At 33.3% G+C, this 14,733-nt stretch overlaps 1 protein-coding gene and 1 long non-coding RNA gene across 4 annotated transcripts in view; one reads left to right on the forward strand and one right to left on the reverse strand.

Annotated features, from left to right (window-relative positions):
• LOC136989718 (nucleolar protein 4-like) overlaps window positions 1-14,733 on the forward strand; it is a 37,887-nt gene that overhangs the window by 6,825 nt on the left and 16,329 nt on the right. For 2 of the 3 annotated variants that reach the window (XM_067287961.1, XM_067287962.1), the window contains exon 2: window positions 12,330-12,467. In XM_067287961.1, the coding sequence (XP_067144062.1) occupies window positions 12,330-12,467 (138 nt within the window). Of the gene's footprint in view, window positions 1-11,748; window positions 11,890-12,329; window positions 12,468-14,733 lie in introns of those variants that run through there. The other variant, XM_067287963.1, reaches the window with a different exon arrangement.
• LOC136989719 (uncharacterized) lies at window positions 2,901-7,548 on the reverse strand. The gene is made up of 2 exons (XR_010882949.1): window positions 7,468-7,548; window positions 2,901-3,417 (listed from the first exon to the last, which is right to left on the reverse strand). It is a non-coding gene; the product is annotated as an uncharacterized lncRNA (long non-coding RNA).

Below are 14,733 nucleotides of genomic sequence, written 5' to 3' on the forward strand. Positions count from 1 at the left end.
AGAAACTTTATTAGTGCTCGTGTAATTATTTTTATCCTTGATTATTAAATTTAAACTTCATCCCTTTATAACACTCGAAATAACTCATGTATGATTATTATGTTTATTTATAGTAAATTATTATAATTTTTATTAAGTTTCGATAATATTCCATACGTGATAATTATATAATTATCCTTATTAAACAGATAGATCCGTATACATTTTATTAAGATGCATCTTCCATATCGGAATGAAGATACCAGCAGAATATATTAAATTATACTGTTTTAGCCTAATTTTAAACGATATTCTACATTTTAAATTATTTTTAAAGCTAATTTTCAGATAAATAACATATAAGACTTTCTTTTTTTTTAACTGGGTGTATTCCTGCATAACAATAAACCCGAGAGAATATAATTATTTCTTAATATTTTTATAATATTATGTAAATATAGGTTATTTTTGACATTTAAAAAAGTTTATTTTTATGATAATTACGTTTTAAAATATAGAAAATAGGTCTATCATGTCAAGCGCTATATTTCCATCTATCGATAATACTAATTGTATATTCAAATGGGACTTGGAGCCAGTAACACTATCCATCAAATCTTATAATGTCATATCGAGCCATTGATGCAAGGAAGTTCCGAATTGAAAATAAAGAAGAAGAAGAAGAAGAAGAAGAAGAAGCAGTAAAAAAAGAATTAAAACATAAAAAATTTTACATCCTAAAACATTTAAAAATGTATACTCGAAGATTTATTTGGTTAAATATTAATTATAATTAAATTTACATCCCTCATCTTCCATGATGCTAAGGTTCTTCCTTATACAAAGCATAACTTACTTCATTAGAGAGGTTCAGGACGATGTAAATTTGGGAATATTTTCGATAATACTAAAACTGTAGACGAAAAAAAAAGAAAAATATAATAAATATTTTGGTGTTTACAAAGCGATTTTAATAATAATTTCACTTTTCGATGGCAATTTAATGTCGAAAATTAGTTTTGATGTTGGTTAGTTCGTAAATAGAGAAAAATTCGAAAATAGCAGTTAATAAATGAAGATCGAACCGAATGGGATGCAAGGAGAGAATATAATTGTGGTACCTGGAATAGTTCATTGCGTAGGGGTTTGGCAGGACGGAGAAATACAGGGGAGAGCGGACGTCATATGGCCCCGTGATGGAGTTGTCCTGTATAGTAGCTCTGCTCTGCAGGAAAAGCATCACCAGCCTGCCAAGTGTTTGGGTCGATGGTCCCGCTGTCTTCCTCTCTCGTCATAGTTTCAACCCCTCGGGGGGTTCGGTCGCTGGGACAACCCTTAGTTTCGGCTCTCTCTGACACCTCGTCACGTGTGTGACTTGTGACTGGAGATCTTTTTTCCACCTCTAGTCACGTATACAACTAGCAGGAGCATTGGGGGAAAAGCTGATTCTCTAGTTTAGCGCTCTACCGTACAATCTCTTATTGTTATATTCTTAAAAATACACTGTATAATATCTTTTAACCATTTATCACGAAACTTTGAGTAAATCTGTAGATTTTGAGATTGTTTTTTTGCTGAACTAGCACGGCTATTGTGAGATACTAAAGGTAATCCTTTCTACCTGAGCCATAAGAAAAGTACTCTTGTTGGAAACTTCTCGGTTGTGGTTTGACGTGATATTGAAGCCCTATTTACATTGCAGGACAAAATGGGTGGGTAGAAAATGGAGCGGGACTAGTTCAGGGTAGTAGATACGTATGAGTCAGCGCCAGCTTTTATCGACCAGTTAGAGATTCCAGCATTATGGGAGCCCAAGTTAGATTATTCTACACCAGGTTCTGAAGTTTAAAAAAAGTCAGAAAAATGCTCTTATGCTACAATTTCCTACCTTTTTAACATAGATAGATATACGAAACAACAACACACGTTCCTTCTTCCTTCGCTTAAACGTATGCATACAAAAAAATTCCCCTGTCTGAAGGAGGAATAAATATTTAATTATGAAGTTAAAACTATATTTCATAACTGTGATCTATTTAAAAATATGATAGCATCTTTTGTTTTTTTCCTCTCCCCTCTTCATTCTCGCGAGAGTTTTGTTACTTTTGCATACAAGAATTTTTTTACTTCTCTTCTTCTTCTTTCAATACTCGTTTTGCAACCAATCTGCAGACTTCAGAAACTTAATGAGGTAATTACACAGTCCTTAATGACAAAGCTAATGAGGCATGTTTTAAGTCTGGCTATACAGAAATGATGTACAAGACCCACATTTTGCTTTGGATCAAATCCAGGGTTGAGGGTTGTATATGAAAATAATATGCACGTTAACATTATACTACGTTTTTACATAAGTATTGTACAGTTTGTACGTGTAGTTCAATCACCGTACAGTTTGTACGGTGATTGAAGTCGAATTATTATATACTATCTGTACTCGAGATGACTCTTTTTAACGAGAACTTCTTCAGTCTCTATGGGTCTTTCTTTAGACTTACTTATAGATTTTACTGATGTGAATGAGAGTCTTACATATTTATTCATTTTCTATAACTTCTTGATCATAATATTCCATTATAAATATGTTAAGACATGGCTTACAGAAGTAGACACGAGCAGAATTTGCGATGAAAGCTCATGGTCAATAGAAAGCATGAAATGGCTTACAAATTTTGATTCATTTTCTATAAATGCTCTGTACTAAGAATGGTGTTAATAAATATATATTTATGTTATTTTTGCATAAATTTTAATTATAAATTTAATAAAATTAATGTTATAAGTATAGATTTGTACAAAATTCTCAAAGAAACCCTGGCGGTTAGTGAATATTCACTAATTCACCTCAAGGTTTATACCGTTCTCTCTCTCTAAAATATATTTTTGGAGACATTTACTAATGTAAATAAACATCAAATACGTTTTAAATATAATTTTATAACGTTTTTTTTCTTTATTAAAACGACCCATTCCGGATATAAATAAGTTTATAAATTTCCGAATCCTTCACCGTCTTCCATCCTCTTGCAGTCCTTTCTCTAAACAAATTTGCATACTTATATACAATAAAGATTGAAGTTTAATATATTTAATGGGCATAATTTTCTCTTATAGATTGGTCAAAATACGTAACAAGTTTATATAAGCGTAGTCAAAATCAATGTGAATGCAATCTCGGGTCAGACATAGGAACTCTCTTGTCAGTCCAACAGGGTGGAGAACTGGACGCCGGATCGTCTACAACGGAAATAATGCAAATCTTTCCATTCTTTCTGGATCTAGGTTTAGTAATTTTGATTGGTTATCGACTCAGAAAGAAGCAATGTCACGGTGAAGAATTTTCTCCAATCGATTCATGTAAAGATAGGGTTTTCGTATCTCTCTATATTATAAAATTCTTTTTATTGTATTCCGAATGCTCAATCAATTCGATGCCTCCTTTTAAAAAGAAATTTGCGAATAAATGATAATATAATTTTATATAATATAGATAAATATAAGCTTTAAAAAATGCAAATTTAATTAGCCTCCAGGTGTTATATTTATGTTCTTAAGATTATATGTTGTATCAGTTTTACATAAGTTTGCATCAGTTTACATATATTTTTTCCTTATTTTCTACTTTCTTATGCTTAAAAAATTCGTTTTAAAGGTCTGGTACCGTACATTCTTCGACTAATAATTAACCTCGATTAAAAATCGATAATAAAAATTAATAAATTAATTCAATTAATATTTCTATACAAAAATGTACGAAAATGCGTTTAAATGACTTTTTTTCCATCCCTCCCCGCTCCTTCCTCACTAAAAGGGCCTTTTAATCATACCCATTAAGGGTCAGGCACAATAGTTGGGGCCCGACGTATCCGAAAAAGACCAACCCCGAAAAATTCCATGGGTCCGGATTCGATTTCAGGGTCCCCAGGCCTGTTTAAATTAATTTAAAATTTGTAAATATATATATATATATATATATATACATAATTTTATTATATATGAGTGCAACCTAGATATAAGCAAATGTAGGGTAAAAGATTGAGTTAAAAACAGAATTGGCGGATATGCAAATTAGCTGGAGTTATAAAATAGAAAAAATTCGATAGAGTTTAGTAGTAAAATCTAATTTTATACAATAATATATACATCATCCGGCTGTGGAAATGCCAGAGAAAAATTCAGTTTTTTTATATTAAAATTCAGAATTTAAAAAAATCGAGAGTTTTTTATTTTATTTTCAAATAAGTCGTATGATGACGATGAGAATCGCCATGAAGATCGATTACCAAGATGATTTTTAAAGTTTGATACCATGACGATGATTATTAAGATGATAACGACGACGACGATGATGAAGATACGAATCGTCAATGAAATCGATCGATCGTCAAAACGATTTTCAAAGATTTGGTTGATATGAAGATGATGAGGATGATAAGAATTGTCGTGGAAAATGATCAAGATGATCTTTGAGATTTGAAAACGACGATGATAATGATTATAAGGAGGATAAGAATCATCACTAGAATTGAACCCTGGAACGATTTTTGAGGTGTGATAACATGATGATGACGATGATGAGAATAAGAATTGATCATCATAAAGATTTGAAAACGTCGTACTATGATTATGATGATAAGAGTCATCGTTAAAATCGATCATCGAGATGATCTTTGATACATTTGATTACGATGACGAGAGGAAGGAGGAGGAGGAGGAGGAGAAGGAAGATGAGAAACTTCATTAAAATTTGAACATCAAGACGATTAATGAGGCATGACGGTGATGGTGAGAATAAGAATCGTCACGAAAATTGATCACCAAGACGATCTTTGAGATTCGATAAGATGAAGATGACTACGACGATAAGAAAATAAGAATCATTAAGATCGAACGTACGGCGATTTTTGACGTTGGATAACGTGATGATAATAACAAAAATGACGATGAAAAGAAGAATCATCATTAAAACCGATCACTAAGACGATGTTTGAGGTTTGATAACATCGAGAGATCCCGACTACGTCTGAAAATCATTCGTCTGTTTGTTTTTACAGCCTCCAGCAAAAACTGTAGAAGATGCTCCTAGAATTAAACCACGTGGTTTTATATATATATATATATATCTCAAATATTCAATATTTATATTTATCATTTCTTAACTTTATGCAGCGAATTAAACGCTTAAAAATTACATTATTTATTTACTTTTTAAAATATATTTAAGAATCATCTACGTACCCCCTCCAATAAATAGCATAGTCATAACTATTCGTATGCAAGGAAAGGCAAGAGAAAACATGTTTTATATTCTATAAAAGAAATAAATTCTACATATTTAATAAACTGTACACTAAATTTAATTCTAGAATATATATATATATATTTACTTGTATAAAAAAAGAAGAAAAAAAAATCTAATTTTTCTCGTCTTCTGACGGATAAGACAAATTTCTAAATTTTTACGTAAGTGACAGAATAAAATTGCTCGACTAAAAATGGATTTTCAAATATATATATATATAAATATATGTTATTCTATTCTATGTAGCCTGTACTATTGGGCAAGTTGCAAAAATAGTCTGGGGCATGGTGTATCAGGACCGGCCTTGAAACCTCATCGAGCAACAGGAGAAGCCTGTTGTCATGACAACGGGCAACATCGCACATACTACATGCACTACCTAAACTCGCCTTAGAGTTCGACGTCGTTCTTATTTACTCGCCAGAACTCTGTACTGACTTCTTCTATACGTCGGGTTTCCAAAAAAGAAAGGGAAGATGTAAACGCACGCCACGTATATCACTCGAGACGTATACCTTAGAAAGATATCTCACTATAGAAAATGTCCCTTTCTGCACGAATTAATGTAATTGTTGTAATGTATATGTAATAATACACACGATTTTTGAGGTTTGATAGCGCGAGATGATGAAGGATCATCATTAAAATTGATCAACTAGACAATTTCTGTGGGGAGTGTAAACTACATAGTTACGCGTATGATGAATAAATAACCATTTAAATTATAGAAAATTTGAAATTTTTATAGCAAAAATAGGACATTTTTATAATAAAAATGTGTACATAAATGCTAACAGGAATTAAATTTTCATAATTTATGAGTATCGAGTTACTTGGGGCATGTTACAATATTTTTTCCAACATAAAACTGTAGCAGGGTGGAAGAACGTGACAGATGGCCAATGTTTATCTTTGCGGATACACAAAATTTTTTGAATGGTTCCACCATTAATGTATAGTTTTAATTAGTAAAAATCATTCTTAAAAATAGGAAGAAATTCCAGTTGGCATCTGTGTACCTATACATAGAGGAAAGATAATTAAACCCTATACGTGAACCAACAGCTTATATATATATATATATATTAATATAGAGCGATGAACCTTGAGGATCTGTTATATTATGTTAATTAAGATGATGAACTCGAGAATTAAAGTTCTAAGATTAATGAATAAGCCATTTCTCTAGAATATTTTCAACCAATGATGATCTGCAGCTTATTAACATAATATATTGCATGCCTCATTAATATATATATATATGTTATATTGTAAATTATTTAAAATGTGAAGTAATATACGAGATGAGACGAATGGAATAATTAAATTTAAAAATTCTAAATTCTAGATAAAATGTAGATTTTAAAATCAATTTTGATTCTCTAGAAAAATTGTGGTTTTTGTTTATATATTTTTATATCAGAATTGAAAGATTTATGTTACAGAATAGAAAAGAATTAGGGATTTTATACGATAATTAATACATAAATTACCGAATTAAAGTATTTTTCTAGAATATTTTAATGATTTTTCCCATCTTTCTGTGTATTTTTTTTTTACTTCATTACTGTAAAATATACATAAAAGATATACGTTTAACACTGCAAGTTAAGAGATTTGTAACATTTTAAATAGAGATAAGAGCACAGTATTTTTAAAAATTTGTGCTTTTCAACCTTTTCGTGTACTCAGCCTCATTAATTGTACAAGAAACCGGAATAGAGTCCGCGATTCACCAGTTGGAAATCATTATTCCACAGTAATTCTTATATTATTAATAGAAAGTAGGAAATTTAAAAGATTATGTTTCCGAAATATTTTTAAAAAGTAACCCACTACCGTTATTGGACACCGAAATCACGTGACACGCTCATTAGACTACTGCCACTACCCGTATCCGATATCCAAATATGCACCCCCCCCACGATTATCGATCTTATTAATGCGATATATCTTAAAATATAAAATTATAGGATTAAAAAAGAAAAGTTAAAAAACACGTAAAAGACATTGCAGAGTAGCCAAACACACTGCTTTATCTAGAACAGATCTCATTAGCATAATATATTAACACGACGACGAATGTTATAGACAATTTGGAGTCAGCTCTAACGTGTTATAGAGCCAAGGGATTAATATAAGAAAGTATCCCAGAGTGGAATTAGAAGGGTAGAGTTTATAGTTACCGTTTCCAAGTGTTAGATGTGCAGAGACAGCTGCTTCAACATCTAACAGTCTATATAACTGGGATAGTGTACAGGTGCGACCGCTCTGCTTTTTCCAAATGCACTTCGCAACACAGAAGCTTTAATAAATAAAAGCTAGTTTTTATTCATATATTTCGGATTCAATTAAAATAAATAAACAGATATTTTTCTTAATTAATTAACGCAAGAAAATTTTTAAATTCGAACCAACTAGGTTTGAATTTTCATTTATTTTTATTTTTAATTAAACATACGGAGTTAACAAGGTTTCTAGTATTTAAATTGAATTTTTAAATGTTTAATATATATAATATATTGAATATATTGTAAATTTTCTAGAAATAATATTTGTAATTATAAAATTAATTGTAAATTTTTATTAATTTTTGAATTTTTTAATTTTGGAATTTATAGAAAAATTCTTCGCGTGTTTTGTTCTATTGAACGAGATTAGTTAGAGTTTAGTTTCTAAGTTACTTAGTACACATTTCTCGTACAATTTTCCTTTTTTTCCCCACCTCTACTTTCATCAATCTCTTGTTTGCACTTGTATTAAGACAATGTTTCTGTATCAAGGAGGAAAATATATATATATATTGTGCAGAGGTGTGATGCTCACATATTTTGATAAACTTCTTATAAAAAGAATAAATTCTAACTGACATTAAAAATTTTTTTTTTCTAAATTCTATGTAAATAATTACTAATTACTGACATAAATATTAAGCATAAAAGCACGTTCATTCGTACGAATCCCCCCTTTGAAGTTATAGCAAATCACTGGAAAATTTCCGCGAAAATTGCAAATATTGTCCCATGGAAATAATAAAAAATAACTGTTCTATGTGTTGTATTTTTTAAAAAATTACATTATTAAATATATATATATTAATGTGTTAAATTTGCTGTTTCCACACGTGTACAGCGGTGTTAGTTCGTACGCTAAAAAAACCCATATAGAGCGAACCTACTACAGCTTTATATTGGTAAGTGCGCATGCTCTTTAGTGATAGAGACAATATGGCGTCAGGGACAGTGATTCAGGCACGCAACCCCTCAGTAGGCCAGATAGCTCTCAATCGATCCAACAAAATCGTCAGAGGTGGTGAGTCGTGCGGTTCCACTAAGAGAACTTCAATTTGATACCCACTACCCGAAAATTTAGACTCATCACATTCGTTCAAATATCCCAGAGAGGTTTTCGGTCACAACAAGAAAAAAATACGAGTATATTTTTGAGGAAATAAAATGCCAAAAAAAAAAGAAAGAACCCACACTTCAGATTTTTTAAAGAAATAAAAACGTATTTTCCAAACTGGGGAGTTATTAATAAAAAAAAAAAAAAAAATGGGTAGTTTCAGTCCAGAAGAGGCTTTGCCTCTCCGCTCTCTCCCCCTTATCGGGACGGTTCCACCCCCAGGCCTCTAGCATCACCTTGACAACGCACGAGTTCACTCAGCCGTAGGATCACACAGATCGATATAAGGCCTATGGTTGATGTAACTTCAGTCCTTCTGTCCTAATTTTCCCGAACAGGGCGGGTGGAGAGGAGACAGATTGGCCCCCGGGCCGGGACACAGCCCGTTGCCTAGATACCGGACGGTCTCCAAGCAACGCGCTTGTCGATTTTCAAGGTTCGCCCTTTCCTTATTAACTAGGGAAGTGCACGGGAGTTGGAAATTTTTAGAAGGACAGGAGGAGCACTAATTCGCTCTCTCGTTGCCCCCGCACACTCCCCTCTCTCCGCGTTTCTCGGCTTCACTAATATATCCGGGAAATGCTATTTTAGGAACGGCAACGACGGGTACCTCCACCGTGCAAACGGCGGCGGTATCGAGCAGCACCGAACCCACGAGCGGGTAATATCTAGAGTCGGAATATGTTTCTTTCCTAACTTAGAAATCGAAGATATCAAAGAAGCGCTGTGTTGAATTAGTGCTATCATTATAGACTATTCAACGAAACCCGGTTAACTCGTCCATGTCAACTTCATAAGCAGCTGTTTCCACTGATGCGCTTCCGTCTTTAGGTTCTGCATCGAGCATAGCTTCCAGCTGTGCCCACATATAAGGGTTGTGTGCATTCTTATTGCCAATTTGTTTTTTTTTTTCCTCCTTCTTTCCCTTTTTTCCCGCCATATTTCCTACGACTTATATCATTTAAAAAGGTTTTTATACTACCGCTATGAATATCAATAATAAAGTAGCAACGTACCCTAAATAAAAATTCGGTCGTGTTATTGCAGGAAGCATTTATATGCAATTTTTAAGTGCGTCGAACGTGCAAAAATTTATCATTTATGATCATCTCGTTAAAAATTTCTATGCTTAATAAGCGACGAAATTTTTTCTTTCCTTTTTAAATAATAAATCATTTGTTTGTGATTTTAAATGGCGGTCGTTTTAGAATTATTAACTTTCGGGATGCTTATTTTTTTTTCTTTTTTTTTTTAATAAGGAAAAAATTTCTCTTTGCGGACGGGAGCAAGATGGCGGATACTGGAGCTAACAGGTGGGTAGACGTCAGGCGTTGCCTTAGCAACCAACACTATCGAAGCTTCAAACATGGGCGTCGTAGAGGAAGTTGGAGCAGAACGAAGTTGCGCCTATCGTTAGTTCCGGGGGTAAAAGGGTTGATCCTGATCCTCCTGTTCCGATGTAAACATCTTCAACTAAGAAAGGATTAAATCATATCCGCAAGATTTCGATAATCGATGGAGAATGCTGCACGAGAAACTATCCCGATAATTCGAACACCATTAAAATGATTGCCAGAATATAAAACTTAACTAAAACGTGATGCTAACTGGTATTGGAGTTTTCAATTTTCAATATTATGAGGCGGTATATTAATATTTATAACTTAGAACGTGATTATGAAGGCGGCGATAGGGGCGAAGTGGATGAAGCTGCATCTCCCGCATCCTAATTTTGGCAATGGAGAGTCCAGGCGGATCGTATTCTAGTTGGAAACACGACGTGCGGGTCCATCTCTGAACCGAATGCACGAGCATCGCCCACTCACTCGATCGCCGATCGCATTGTTTATATAGGAGCTCTTGTAAAATTTACTATCGACGCACTTCTCAATGTTTAAAATATTGGTGAGATGTAATAGCGCATAGCACCCGAAGGAACAGTTGGTCCTCCATGTATTTTGTAACAGCAAAGTGGTAAATTTCGCGCTCTAAACGCGGCTTCAAATTAAGTGACGATTGAAAGTCCAATATTTGAAAATCGTGCAGTGCAAGAACAACAGATTGCAACCAAATGGTGCTACTACATAAATAATCAACAACATTGGTTAAATTAATCTGAAGCAATTCGCCAGCGGAAGGAGCCAAAAATCGTGTCAATTTCTGAACGCCCCTACCAAAAATACAAGGAGGAACACCGTTTAAGGCGTGAAAATTTCAACTTTTGCAATTATCTAATTAGAAAAATGTTCTAGTTATTCCGAGCAACGAGGGAAAAGTGTTGGAAGAAGTGAAAAATTGCACGTTTGCAAGTTACGGACGGGTTATCCCCCCGTAGTCATCGGTGGTATTGCACGCTTAATGTTTGAGTTATGGAAAATGTCGAATTATCGAATTGGATTCAAATTGAATCTGACAGGCGGTAGAACTAGTTGCTTTTACAACAAATCCTCTACTAGAACTACCTTTCGTCGAGACTCGAAAAATAAGAATTGCCACGAGAGTTCTTTCATCGTCTGTACGTCAGACGGCGCCAAGGTTCTCTCGATTCCGGTCCACCATTTTTCACTCGAAACGTCTCGTGTCTATCCGGTGTCCCGGATGGAAAATGTTCGTCAGTGACGTCACCGACCGAATCGACCAATGTTAGAAAGTGAAACAAACAAAACAACGGGATTAATAAAATCAATTATTTACATTTTAAAAGTAAAACGAATAGGGGGAAAAATAAGGAAAAAAAAAAGTTTAATTTAAAAATAGGACGCTTTAATTAAATTATTTTAAAATTACTAAAAAGGGGGCCTTAAAAATTAATTTGGAAACGACTCGATCATTCCACGACATTTTCCGAACTGTTCTGTAACCATAGCAACAGACTTTACACTTCTTAAATTAATCACACGAAATTCTACAGGTTTTCTAGCGAATATAATAATAATAATAATATATAAAGAAATTTATTTGGATTTGTATATAGTATATATATATATATGTTTTTTTATTTATAAATATTTAGAATAATGTGAAGCGTTACGTGCGCCTTCCGACTAAACATCAACAACAATTTTTCTACGTCCGAACGAATATTCGAACGCTATACATCGTTGAAATTCCGTGAAGAATATAAGCGTCACATAGTCAAATGTCATCCATCTATCTTGTATATTCGATATGGTAGTTTCTAAATGAACGGTATAGCAATAAAAGTGCGCTTATATGAATATTGGTCATCCTATCCTATGCTATTTTAAATCGTCGCGCTTCGCGTCGCGTTGCGTTTCGGGCGAATATTTAACATCCTATTTTTTTATTTGAGTTCGAATTTACAAATATTTATTTATTTGAAATATTTCCCGTGAGTTATAATTGTATAATCCGCTTTGCGAAGCGATTAAGTGGCGCGCGATATGCAAAATAGATAACCCATTGTTAAATAATTTTCGAAATTTTTGTAAATAAATTAATCTATAATAATTTCTGTTTGCTTTTCTACAGATTAACATTAATATTTTTCTATTTTAAAGAAGGTGAAGCACTCTAAATGTTTTTAAATCGACGCGCGTTGCGATCTGTGCGACGCGACGCGCGCCGAGTCCCGTAAGACTGCCGAATATATACACTGTAACATATTTTATGTCATTTTCAGACGAATGGATCTAGAGACGAAACCGTATACAAAAAAGTGGCCATCGTCGAGAACTTTTTCGATATTATATATGGAGTCCACGTGGAAATGGAAGGAAGGGGAGGCAAACATGCAGGACAGAAGAGGACTTACAAAGCAGTGAGTATACCTTCTATATATTCCAATATCTTCATCAAAGGGAGAGAAACCGAAGCGTTTTCAATCCTAGATTCCGAATAATCCATTTTTTAAAAACTTTATTAATCTAAGCATCGATAGAGGTATAAGTGAATATAAGAGATTATGTTAAAGAGAACGTCCCCCATGAAAAAAAGGGAAGAAAAAAGTGTCTGTTCGATAGCGAAGTTGAAGAGAATCTCTGACTTTCCCTTATAATGGTTCCTATCTTAGTAACCGGAGGGATTTAGTTGCCGACTTTCGTACATCTTTAATCTCGGTTTCAGACACTGTCTAATAACTAAGAGCGAAAGTGATTGGAGAGTAGTGGAGGTAGGTAGGTCAGAAACCTCAACGATTTCTCCATGTCGGTTCGACTGTATTAGACGACGTAAAAAGAAAAAGACCCACGTGACCTAATGGCTCCTAGACAGATGGCTCTGTCGTCGGTCCTTCCTAATGACTCTACAGTACTTGTCAGATGGCTCTGTCATCGTAGCGATTTCCATATTGGTGTGGACCGAAATGACTCGATTGACCTTACCAGGTATACGATCGACTCAAATCGATAAAACAGAGACTTGCCCATTTTAAAATTATAAAGTTTAAAATATTCTTAACGCAACAGCTACGTAATACTGTGACGTATTTCTTTTAAATGTATATTTTGTAACAATTTAAAATCTTACATTGTTGCACCCCCTCTTCTGACGTATGCCTTTCTAAACAGGACGATCGTGCGGGGAAGCCACATTTACAGTTGTATACGTAGCTAGTTAGATATAACACTTAATGTGCTTCATATTGTTAAAGGAATTATAGAAAGTTGAACGATGCCCTTTTATTATTGTTATAATATTTCGAAACAATAAATTATATTATATTTTATATAATAATTGAAAATTAAATCGTTATTAAAAAGTACTTTTCTATTAAAATTCACACGAATTGAAGAGGGGTCTTGTTTTAAGGGATTATTCTCCAATTAACACGTTAAAAACTGCGCAAAATAATCTTCTATTTGTGTAATTCTCTATTTTAATTCATCGCTAAACCTTATCTATACGCTTGCTCTTTTACAACAGGGTTGCTGAAGTGAGTAGTGGCCCATTCGACCTCCTGCTGTCGGCCTCTTCACCTTCGGTACAACCCATATTTGCAACTATCTGGATCTAATTACATAACGTTGAAACTATTTTTAATAAAGCCTGATTGTTCATTATTATCAGCTCTGCAATTCCTAACAGTTTTCTGATTTCCTGCCCGAATTTAAACTTCCCACTTCTTTAAAATTCTATATATTTTACACAAAAGTGCATATTTTTCTTTAAAATTAATATATATATATATATATATATATATATATATATATTTATACTTTTTTTAATATAAAATTATATAATTAATTTTAAATCAACTTTTATATTTAATATAAAATATTTTTTAAATGAATTCGGCATAAGCGGTGCGTAAAAGTTGACCAAATAAAAAATGGAAGGTCCCATAGAATTTGCGTAAACTTTATTAAGAGAAGAGCATAGTTTAGATAATTATTTTGAAATCAGTTCTATGCCAGGATAAATACTGATGACAGTTAAAGCGTCATTCTTAGTTTCAGTTCCTTCTCGGTTCTAATAGCACTTTAATCAATAGGGCTCGGATGTCGTATGGTAAGAGCTCCTTCTGCGAGGCGACAGATTAGTCCTGTCTGGTCCAATGACGTCATTGGCCCCATTTGTACGTCGACTGTAAATTAATCAGAAGTTGGTATAAACAGCGTGTCACCGAGCGACAAAACTATGCGTCCGAATTAAACTTTTCCGAAAATTGCCCGCTCTTTTTTTTAAAAAAAAAAGAAAAATTATATATATTGCGTGATTGATCGCCTTTAAACTTTTTTTTTGATCTATTTAAAAGATATTTTATGTATTTTTTATTTTTTTATTTTAAAATGTGCAATAATTTATTCTAATGCGTTTAATGTAAACACGGGATTAAGTTTGACGATTCGGAAACTGTAAATCAAATGGTGGAATAGGAGGAAGGATAGCGGATAAATTGACGTCAAATTTCTGTCGCCAAAATGATATGTGTCGACATCTGGTATCGAAATTAGGTTTTAATCGGAACTGGACAATTTTCGTCCTCCCTTACGCCTCTGCAATCTATGAAGTAATCCGAATCCAATTGGACTATTGCCAAAAGCGTTTGGACCGGAAATTAATTTATTAGAACAACAATATTAAAT

The sequence above is a fragment of the Centruroides vittatus genome, unplaced genomic scaffold (assembly GCF_030686945.1).
Source record: "Centruroides vittatus isolate TY-2023 unplaced genomic scaffold, ASM3068694v2 scaffold_752, whole genome shotgun sequence".
In the NCBI taxonomy this organism is placed as follows: domain Eukaryota; kingdom Metazoa; phylum Arthropoda; class Arachnida; order Scorpiones; family Buthidae; genus Centruroides; species Centruroides vittatus.